This window comes from Eubalaena glacialis, chromosome 2 (assembly GCF_028564815.1).
Source record: "Eubalaena glacialis isolate mEubGla1 chromosome 2, mEubGla1.1.hap2.+ XY, whole genome shotgun sequence".
Taxonomy (NCBI): domain Eukaryota; kingdom Metazoa; phylum Chordata; class Mammalia; order Artiodactyla; family Balaenidae; genus Eubalaena; species Eubalaena glacialis.
The window spans coordinates 38,226,817-38,238,565 of NC_083717.1; the positions used below are offsets into that span (position 1 = coordinate 38,226,817).

General features: G+C 40.1%; 1 protein-coding gene across 4 annotated transcripts in view; it reads right to left on the bottom strand.

Annotated features, from left to right (window-relative positions):
* Positions 1-11,749, bottom strand: part of PRC1 (protein regulator of cytokinesis 1) — a 28,911-nt gene that overhangs the window by 15,644 nt on the left and 1,518 nt on the right. For all 4 annotated transcript variants that reach the window (XM_061179920.1, XM_061179923.1, XM_061179919.1 and 1 more), the window contains exons 2-3: positions 832-964; positions 322-444 (exon numbers count right to left, since the gene is read on the bottom strand). In XM_061179920.1, the coding sequence (XP_061035903.1) occupies positions 322-444; positions 832-964 (256 nt within the window). The remainder of the gene's footprint in view (positions 1-321; positions 445-831; positions 965-11,749) is intronic.

The following is an 11,749-nucleotide window of genomic DNA, read 5'->3' on the forward strand; positions in this document are numbered from 1 at the left end:
TTTCTTTCAAAGAAAGAATGGAATGATATCATCTATGCCTAGCTCAGAGTTTAAAAAAATTTTTGTGTCCTACAAATTGATAGTAAGAGGCTTGTTTTTGATTAAAACATTGCAACACTTAGCTGCTTCACCTCTCAACAGGGCAACTCTTCACATAAGTGAAAATTGCTTTGCTGGAACCAAGTAACTAGGCAGCACATTTCCCCCATTTCTCATGTCCAGTATCAGCCCTACAAGGAAACTTTCCACCTGTAGCCCCAAATCAAAGTTCTTCCCTAAATCTCAGACCCAAGCAGGATCCCCTGACACCCTGCCATGTACCTGAAATGGCTCCACATGTAGCTCACTGCACAGAGTGTTCAGCTCTTTTTGACAGATGGCTATGCTTTTGATGAGCCTCTCCTTCAGGCTTTCCTCTTCAGCAATCATCATATCCAGGAGGTCCTACGAGAGATAAAACAGTCCTATAAAAGTTTTGGGTGTTTTCCCCATTGGCCTCAAACAACAAATAACACCAAAACCCTCATAATTTCAAATTTTAAAGGAAGGACTTAAACAAAACCAGGACTTCCCTGGCGGTCCAGTGGTTAAGATTCTGCGCTCCCAATGCAGGAGGCACAGGTTCGATCCCTGGTCGGGGAACTAGGATCCTGTATGCTGCACGGCGCGGCCAAAACAAACAAACAAACAAACAAAAAACCAGAAGGAGCGTGTGACATCCTAGTGTCACTTCTATATGCTATCTTAGATGATTCTATATGCTATCTTAGATGAGACACCAACATCCTTACCCCTGTCCCACTACAAAGAGATCAGTATTACTCAACTCACCTTGATATGCTTCTTTACAACCTCAGTTCTTTGTAACCGCTGGTCCTCTGGAATCCCAATCAATTCCCATATTTCCCGAAGGTGATTCAGGGCTTTCTGGAGACATACTATGGACTCCTCTGCCAGCACCTCACTAAAAAGCAAAAGAGAAGCCAGCTACATGAGCCACTGCCTCCAGACTAAAAGCAGTATTTACAGAAACTAAACAAACTAGTTTCACAGTGGGCTCAAGGCTAAAACAAATTGAAAACAAGCATTCAGCTTAACTCATCTTGAACACACTCCTATCCTTCCCCCTCCAAACACCACAACATTGGCAAAGCAAAATCCAGTATCATATTATCAATTCAGTGTGGAAATTCAATCTTCTGAATAATACTCAGAATCCGGACTTTGATCAATGATTCTACCTATGGCAGTACAATACAGAATTTTAAATGCTTTTATTAAAGAAAAAACAGACAAAAATGTCAGTTCCCATAAAACAGCTGGCAATTTATTGTGATTTTGTTACTCATTTTTTTCCCTTCCTGTTTTTTTAAGCTATAATTGACATATATAGCACTGTGTAAGTTTAAGGTGTACAGCATAATGATTTGATTTACATACATCATGAAGTAATTATCACAATAAGTTTAGTAAACATCCATCATCTCATATAGGTACAAAATTAAAGAAATAGAAAAAAAATTTTTTTTCCTTGTAATGAGAACTCATAGGGTTTACTCTCTTAACAACTTTCATAAGTAACATACAGTGGTGCTGGGACTTCCCTGGTGGTCCAGTGGATAAGGCTCCACGCTCCCAGTGCAGGGGGCCCGGGTTTGATCCCTGGTCAGGGAACTAGATCCTGTGTGCATGCCGCAGCTAGGAGTCCACATGCTGCAACTAAAGATCCTGCATGCCTCAAGAAGACCCGGCGCAGCCATCCATAAATAAATAAAATAAATAAATAAGTATTTTTAAAAATACAGTGGTGCTAATTATATTTATTATGTTCTATATTACATCCCTAGTACTTATTTATCTTGAAACTGATTCCTTATAACCTTTTGACTGCCCTCATCCAATTCCCCACCCCCAGCCTCTGGTAACCTAAGACTCTAATCTCTTTTTCTATGAGTTTGTTTGTTTTTGAAATATAATTGACCTATAACACTATGTTACTTCCTGTTACAGAACACAGTGATTTGATATAATCACCTCACAACCGATCACCACAATAAGTCTAGCTATGATATGTCACCATACAAAGATATTAGTTATTGACTATATTCCCCACACTGTACACTTCATACCTGTGACACATTTATTTTGCAACTGGAAGTTTGTATTTCTTAATCTGCCTCACCTATTTCTTTCCTCCCCCTACCCCCCACCCCTCTTGGCAAATTCCTGTTTGTTCTCTGTATCTATAACTGTGTTTACATTTTATTATGTTTGTTCATTTGTTTTATCTTTTTAAATTCCACATATAAGTGAAATTACATGGTATTTGTCTGTCTCTGTCTGACTTATTTCACTTAGCATAATGTCCTCTAAGTCCATCCATGTTGTCACAAATGGCAAGAATTCATTCTTTTTTTATGGCTGAGTAATATTCCAGTGTGTGTGTGCACGCACACACACATACATACATACACACACAAACATATACACATATTCTTTATCCATTCATCTACTGATGGGCACTTAGGTTGCTTCCATATCTTGGATGCTGCAATGAACATAGAGGTGCACATATCTTTCCGAATTAAGTGTTTTGTTTTCTTTGGATAAATACTCAGGAGTGGAATTGCTAGGTCATATGGTAGTTCTATTTCTAATTTTTTGAGGAATCTCCATACTGTTTTCCATAGTGGCTACTCCAATTTATATCCCCACCAACAGTGCACAAGCGTTCCCTTTTCTCCACATCCTCGCCAATATGCGTTATCTGTTGTCTTTAATAATAGTCATTCTGACAGTTGTGAGGTGATTATCTCATTGTGGTTTTGCATTTCCCTTTTGATTAGTGATGTTAAGCATCTTTTCATGTGCCTGTTGACTATCTGTATGTCTTCCTTGGAAAAATGTCTATTCAGATCCTCTGCCCATTTTTTAATCAGGTTGCTCGTTCTTCTCAATGTTGAGTTGTGTAAGTTCTCTGTAAATTTTGGATATTAACCCCTTCTCAGATATACTGTTTTCAAATATCTTCTCCCATTCAGTAGGTGGCCTTGTTGTTGTTCTTAAACTACAACTATTAATTTACAGAATGGCTAAAATTTAAAAAATAATCAGGTGTTGGTGAGTATACAGAAAAGCCAGAACTTTCATATACTACTGCTTGGAGTGTGAATTGGTACAACCACTTTGAAAACTGTTGGCAGTATCTGCTAAAGCTGAACCCAGCAGTTCCATGTCTACATACATACCCAGCGGAAATGCACACATATGTACCAAAGGTATGTACCAGAATGATCAAAGCAGCACTACTCATAATATCATAAAAGTAGAAACAACCTAGATGTCCATCAACAGAATAGAGAAACAGTACATTCCTACAATGGAATAATACAGCAATGAATAAAAAACATGGGTGAATCTCAGAAACATCACATTGAACTATGCTAAATGAAAGAGGTCAAATGCAAAAAGACTACATACTATATGATTCTATCTTATGAAATTTTAGAAAAGGCAAAACTATAGTGAAAGAAAGTAAATGAGCTGCCTGGAATCGGGGCAGAGGATCAACTGCAAAGGGGCACAAGGCAACTATTTTTAGGGTGACAGAATGGTTCTAGATTTTAATGGTGATGGTGATTACATAACTATACACAGTGACCAAAATTCAAACTGTACACGTGAAATGAGTCAATTTTACTGTATGTAAATTATACCTCAATTCTTAAAGAAAAAAAAAAAAGGGAGGTAAAAGAAACAACTAAGATGGAAAAACAGAACAAAAAGTTGGGGAAGAAGAGGAAAAACAGCCATATAAGCAAGCATCTATCACTACGTGATTCCAATTATACAAAGTTCAAAAACAGGCAGAACTAAGCTTTGCTTTGAGAAGTCAGGATAGTGGTTGTCATTGTCCTGGGAAGTGGTGACTTTTGGAGAGGGCACAAGGAGGGGTGGTTACACAGTGTGTGCTGACTTTATGAAAATCCATCAAGTTTGCACTTGATTTGTGTGCATTTCTGAATGTATGTTATACTTCAATTACAAAAAGTTTATTTAAAAATTATTCACTGTTTATCTGAAGCACAAATTTAACTGTGTACCTTGTGTTTTATCTTTCAAAAAAAACTTTAGTTTTCTTTTTTTTTTGGTCTCACCGCACAACTTGTGAGATCTTAGCTCCCCAACCAGGGATCGAACCTGCGCCCTCGGCAATGAAAGCACAGTCTTAACCACTGCCCGCCAGGGAATTCTCAAAAAACCTTTACTTTAAAAATGATAACCCTTAGTCTGCTTCACACAGCATTTAAATAACAGAGATTTTCTCTCCTTTCTTGGTACACCTGGATAACAAAGAGACCACTCTGGCACCAGAGAAACTAAACTCTGGATGTGCTTTGCTATCAGTCAGCCAGGAGGCCTCGAACAAGTCACTGAAGCTCTTTGTGTGCAAATGATGAGGATAGAGGCTCTCACTGGCCCCCTCTCTGTCGCAGCATATTCAGGGGTTCTGAATCACCAGCCTATATCTCCAAGAACATCAGTTTCTCCATAGGTTTTTTTTTTCTTTTCTGCTCACTTCTTCCTTCCTTCCTTCTCTCTCTCTCTCTCTCTCTCTCTCTCTCTCTCTCTCTCTATTTATTTATTTATTTAATTTTATTTTTGGCTATGTTGGGTCTTCGCTGCTCCACTGGCTTTCTCTAGTTGCAGTGAGCGGGGGCTACTCTTCGTTGTGGTGCGCAGGCTTCTCATTGCAGTGGCTTCTCTTGTTGTGGAGCACGGGCTCTAGGGCGCACGGGTTTCAGTAGTTGTGGCGCGTGGACTCAGTAGTTGTGGTGCACGGGCTTAGTTGCTCCACAGCATGTGGGAGCCTCCCGGACTAGGGCTCAAACCCGTGTCCGCTGCATTGGCAGATGGATTCCCAACCTTGCACCACCAGGGAAGTCCTCCTTAAGTTTTAATATATTCACATCCAAGACATTCCTCTAGCCAAGAAATCCCAATTCAAAGGTTGCCTGTCCTAGTTCAAGAAGAGCTTCTGCACAAATAGCAGCTGCCTATATACCGGATGGCCAATTATCAATACCCACATAATGAAGAGTGTTTAAAAGAATTTACAGGGACTTCCCTGGTGGCCCAGTGGGTAAGACTTGGCACTCCCAGTGCAGGGGGCCCGGGTTTGATCCCTGGTCAGGGAACTAGATCCCACGTGCATGCAGCAACTAAGACCCCGGCGCAGCCAAAAATAATTATTTTTTAAAAAAAAAGGGGCTTCCCTGGTGGCACAGTGGTTGAGAGTCTGCCTGCCAATGCAGGGGACACGGGTTCGAGCCCTGGTCTGGGAGGATCCCACATGCCGCGGAGCAACCAGGCCCGTGAGCCACAACTACTGAGCCTGCGCGTCTGGAGCTTGTGCTCCGCAACAAGAGAGGCCGCAATAGTGAGAGGCCTGCGCACCACGATGAAGAGTGGCCCCCGCTTGCCGCAACTAGAGAAAGCCCTTGCACAGAAACGAAGACCCAACACAGCCAAAAATAAATAAATAAATAAATAAATAATAAAAATAAAGGAATTCCTTTAAAAAAAAAAAAGAAAGAATTTACTGTACTCCATTTTAGAAATGTTAACAGGTATCAAGGTATTTAATATAATCTCAATTAACTCAAGTTTAACTAAAGTGCTTCCTCAGACAAATAATCCCTTTGCACTTCACTTTTTTTTTTTTAATTTTAATTTAAATTGGAGTATAGTTGATTAACAATGTGTTAGTTTCAGGTGTACAGCGAAGTGATTCCCTTATACATATGCATGTATCTATTCTCTTTCAAATTCTTTTCCCATTTAGGTTATTACAGAATATTGAGCAGAGTTCCCTGTGCTATACAGAAGGTCCTTATTGGTTATCTATTTTAAATATAGCAGTATGTATATGTTAATCCACTTCACTTTTAAGACAAAAGAACCCACAAGTCAAAATCCTAATTTTAGCATTTTATGTAAAATAACCTATACAAGAGGGACTTCCCTGGTGGCGCAGTGCTCCCAATGCAGGGGGCCCAGGTTGAATCCCTGGTCAGGGAACTAGATTCCACATGCATGCCACAACTAAGAGTTCGCATGCCACAACTAAGGAGCCCACCTGCTGCAACTAAGGAGCCAGTGAGCCACAACTAAGGAGCCAGTGAGCCGTGACTAAGGAGCCCATGTGCCACAACTAAGACCCAGTGCAACAAAATAAATAAACGTTTTTTTAAAAATTAAAAAATTAAAAAATTAAATAAAATAAAATAATCTACAAGAGGACTTCCCTGGCGGTCCAGTGGTTAAGACTCCGTGCTCCCAATGCAGGGGGCCCAGGTTGAATCCCTGGTCAGGGAACTAGATCCCACATGCATGCCACAACTAAGAGTTCTCATGCCACAACTAAGGAGCCCACGTGCCACAACTAAGGAGCCCACGTGCCACAACTAAGGAGCCCGCAAGCTGCAACTAAGGAGCCCGTGTGCCACAACTAAGACAGTGTAAACAACCCAAATGGCCATCGACTAATGAACAGGTAAATATGATATACCTATACAATGGAATAATATTTGACAATAAACCTTGAAAACATTATGCCAAGTGAAAGAAGCCAGTCACAAAAGAGGACATATCATGATTCCATTTATGTGAAATATCCAGAATAGGCAAATCTATAGAGAAAGAAATGGATTAGCAGTTGCCTAGGGCTGGGATTCAGGGGAGGGAGGTGGGTGGGAAAAGGGGATTGACCGCTAATAGGTATGAGTTTTTTAAAGGGATGATAAAAATGTTAACTGACTGCAGTGATAGTTGCACAACTCTGAATATACTAAAAATAACTAAATTGTAACACGTTAAATAGGTGAATTGTATAGTATGAGGATTATATCTCAATAAAGCTGTTATTTAAAAATATCTGGCACATAATCGGAAGTTGTGAAATTTGTGACTTACTTGAAAAACAGATATGATTGTTAATTCATTTAGTCAAATTACTTCTACAAAATAATATGACATGAAATTGGGATAAAATTCATAGATCTCAAATTCAATTAAAACCAAAACAAACACCTATACAGCAGATGGACTGCTAAACTCCAGCAGATGGGCCTAAACACAATTTGTTATAATGAAAAAGTTAACCCTCCCTTGGAGCTGATTACTTTAACAAGTGTTTGAAATTACCAAATATTCTAGAAGCAGTTCTCACGACAGTATAATTTTCTCTTTTTTGAATTTTTGAATTTTATTTATTTTTTTATACAGCAGTTATTAGTTATCTATCTTATTAGTTATCTGTTTTATACACATCAGTGTATACATGTCGATCCCAATCTCCCAATTCATCCCACCACCACCCCTACCCCCCGCCACTTTCCCCCCTTGGTGTCCATACGTTTGTTCTCTACATCTGTGTCTTTATTTCTGCCCTGCAAACCGCTTCATCTGTACCATTTTTCTAGGTTCCAAATATATGCGTTAATATACAATGTTTGTTTTTCTCTTTCTGACTTACTTCACTCTGTATGACAGTCTCTAGACCCATCCACATCTCTACAAGTGACCCAATTTCATTCCTTTTTATGGCTGAGTAATATTCCATTGTATATATGTACCACATCTTTTTTATCCATTCGTCTGTCGATGGGCATTTAGGTTGCTTCCATGACCTGGCTATTTTAAATAGTACTGCAATGAACATTGGGGTGCATGTGTCTTTCTGAATTATGGTTTTCTCTGGGTGTATGCCCAGTAGTGGGATTGCTGGGTCATATGGTAATTCTATTTTTAGTTTTTTAAGGAAACTCCATACTGTTCTCCATAGTGGCTGCATCAATTTACATTCCCACCAACAGTGCAAGAGAGTTCCCTTTTCTCCACACCCTCTCCAGCATTTGTTGTTTGTAGATTTTCTGATGATGCCCATTCTAACTGGTGTGAGGTGATACCTCATTGTAGTTTTGATTTGCATTTCTCTAATAATTAGTGATGTTGAGCAGCTTTTCATGTGCTTCTTGGCCACCTGTATGTCTTCTTTGGAAAAATGTCTAGGTCTTCTGTCCATTTATTTATTTATTATTATTATTTTTTTATTCTTGGCTGTGTTGGGTCTTCGTTTCTGTGCAAGGGCCTTCTCCAGTTGCGGCAAGCGGGGGCCACTCTTCATCGCGGTACGCGGGCCTCTTCACTATCGCGGCCTCTCTTGTTGCGGAGCACAGGCTCCAGACGCGCAGGCTCAGTAATTGTGGCTCACGGGCTTAGTTGCTCCGCGGCATGTGGGATCTTCCCAGACCAGGGCCCGAACCCGTGTCCCCTGCATAAGCAGGCAGATTCTCAACCACTGTGCCACCAGGGAAGCCCCTTCTGCCCATTTTTTAATTGGGTTGTTTGTTTTTTTAATATTGACCTGCATGAACTGTTTATATATTTTGGAAGACAGTACAATTTTCAAAGAATTTTAAAACTCTTCACAACATTCCAATTATACGAGTTTAATTCTTATATCATTCTGACACCTTTCTTACATCCCTGCCATAACCCTTACTTTCAAAAGACTTCCCTGGTGGTCCAGTGAGTAAGACTGCACGCTCCCAATGCAGAGGGGCTGGGTTCGATCCCTGGTCGGGGAACTAGATCCCACAAGCATGCTGCAACTAAGAGTTCGCGTGCCGCAACTAAAGATCCCGTGTGCCGCAACTAAGATCCGGTGCGGCCTAAATAAATAAATAAATATTAAGGGTGGGGGGGAAGACAGCCAGAATCTCACGCCTCCCCACTTCTGCCTTTACCTCCCTGGTCCAGGTCACCACTATCATCTCTTCATCTGTACCACTGCCCTGGTCTTTTAACTGGTCTCCCTGCTCCTGCCTTGGCCTCCTTAAGCTTATTGTGTGCACAGAAGCCACAAGCCTCCATGCCCTCAAAATCCTCCAGTGATTCCTTATCTTAGAGGAAAAGCTTCTGACTTTACAAAAGCCTCCAGAGCCCTTTAATCTACTCCAGTCACACTGGACTCCTTGCTCTTTCGGGAACCCACCGGGCACTATCCTACCTCAGGCACTGGCATTTGCTATTCCCTCAACCTAGACTGTCTTCCCCTAGGTGTCCCATGGCTTGCCCCTTGCTGCCTTTAGGTCTTTTCTCAAAGATCACCTTCTCAGGGAGGCCTTTCCTGACCAATCTCTTTAACACTGCAACTCGCCTTTCTCACACCTTCAGTACTTATCCCCTTTCTCTGCTTGATTTCTCTCCATAGCACTTATTACCATTTAATGTAAAATTTGCTTACTTATTACCTTTTTTATTTGTTATTAAAATGTAACCTCTAAAGGGCAAGGATGTCAGTTGTGTTCACTGCTGAATCCCCAACACTTAGAATGGTGTCTTATATATAATAAACATTCAAGAAGAATTTTTGAACAAATAAAGATGTTTCAGAAAAGCTGTATGATCTTACGACGCCTGAGTGCAGTCGCTGTGAATAATAATTATCATGGTATACTACTCAATCTACAGTCTAATGTGATCCCTATCAAATTATCCAGGACATTTTTCACAGAAATAGAACAAATAATCCTAAAATTTATGTGGAACCATAAAAGACCCAGAATTGCCAAAGCAATCCTGAGGAAAAAGAACAAAGTAGGAGGCATGACCCTCCCAGACTTCAGACAATACTACAAAGCTACAGTAATCAAAACAGCATGGTACTGACACAAAAACAGACATTTGGATAAATGGAACAGAATACAGCGCCCAGAAATAAACTCATACACCTATGGACAATTAATCTTTGACAAAGGAGGCAAGAATACACAATGGGGAAAAGACAGTCTCTTCAGCAAGCAGTGTTAGGAAAGCTGAACAGCTGCATGTAAATCAATGAAATTAGAACACACCATCACACCACACACAAAAATAAACTCAAAATGGCTTAAAGACTTAAATATAAGTCATGACACCATAAAACTCCTAGATGAGAACATAAGCAAAACATTCTCCTACATAAATCGTACCAATGTTTTCTTAGGTCAGTCTCCCAAGGCAATAGAAATAAAAACAAAAATAAACAAATGGGACCTAATCAAACCTACAGGCTGTTGCACAGCAAAGGAAACCATAAAAAAATGAAAAGACAACCTATGGAATGGGAGAAAACATTTGCAAATGATGCGACAGATAAGGGCTTAATCTCCAAAATATACAAACAGCTCATACAATTCAACAACAAAAAAACCAAACAACCCAATCAAAAAATGGGCAGAAGACCTTAAGAGACATTTCTCCAAAGAAGACATACAGATGGCCAGCAGGCACATGAAAAGATGCTCAACATCACTAATTATTAGAGAAATGCAAATCAAAACTACAGTGAGGTACCACCTCACACTGGTCAGAATGGCCATCATAAAAAGTCTACAAATAACAAATGCTGGAGAGGGTGTGGAGAAAAGGGAAACCTCCTACACTATTGGTGGGAATGTAAGTTGGTGCAGCCAATATGGAAAACAGTGTGGAGGTTCCTCAAAAAACTAAAAACAGAGTTGCCATATGATCCAGCAATTCCACTCCTGGGGCATACACCCAGACTAACTATAATTTGAAAAAATACATGCACCCCTATGTTCACAGCAGCACTATTTACAATAGCCAAGACATGGAAACAACCTAAATGTCCATCGACAGATGAATGGATAAAGAAAATGTGGGCTTCCCTGGTGGCGCAGTGGTTAAGAATCCACCTGCCAATGCAGGGGACACGGGTTCGATCCCTGGTCTGGGAAGATCCCACATGTCACGGAGCAACTAAGCCGGTACGCCACAACTACTGAGCCTGCGCTCTAAAGCCCGCGAGCCACAACTACTGAAGCCTGTGGGCCTACAGCCCGTGCTCCACAACAAGAGAAGCCACCACCATGAGAAGCCCACGCACCACAACAAAGAGTAGCCCCCGCTCGCCACAACTAGAGAAAGCCCACGCGAAGCAACGAGACCCCAACGCAGCCAAAAATAAATGAATAAATAAAATTTTAAAATAATAATAAATAAAATAGTGTTTAAAAAAAGAATATATATGTGTATAACTGAATCACTTCTTTGTACAGCAGCAATTAAACACAACATTGTAAATTTCAATAAGACTTTAAAAATAAATAAAAGCATAAAAAATTAAAAAAAAATAATCATCATGGTACAATTACGTAGTGCCTTTCTAAATGGTTTCAGGTAATTCCCTAAAAGGTGCAAACTTGACTTTTTTCTTAGTACATCACTGAAAAACTGAGGGTGCTTACAAGAATACCACCCAAGAATACAGAGCTTGAAAAGGGGGCCAATTTTTCCAGTCTCTTGAACCTAAGTCACTAGACTGGAAGATATCCCAAATGACCCTCTAAATGATTTCCTACCTTCTGGCAGCATTCTACTGAAACACTATCCTATTTTTTCCTAAATAGCCCTCCAGAGAAGCTTTGTTAAGCTCCTCTGTACAACCTGCTTCAGAAATCGATAGCCAATAGTTAATTCAGTGACCATTCTGATAACCATGTTCCTCAGGCATACTTCTCATAGTCCTCTCTAAATATGAATACCTGAAATCCAGATTACCTGAAAGTCTGGTTTTGTTAGTAGAGTAATTCCAGTTGCTCTTTTAATGCCTCATTATATCTGTCAGCCTGGAACCAAAGTTAATTGATAACTTTTTCTCCCCCTTCATTTACTTTCTTGA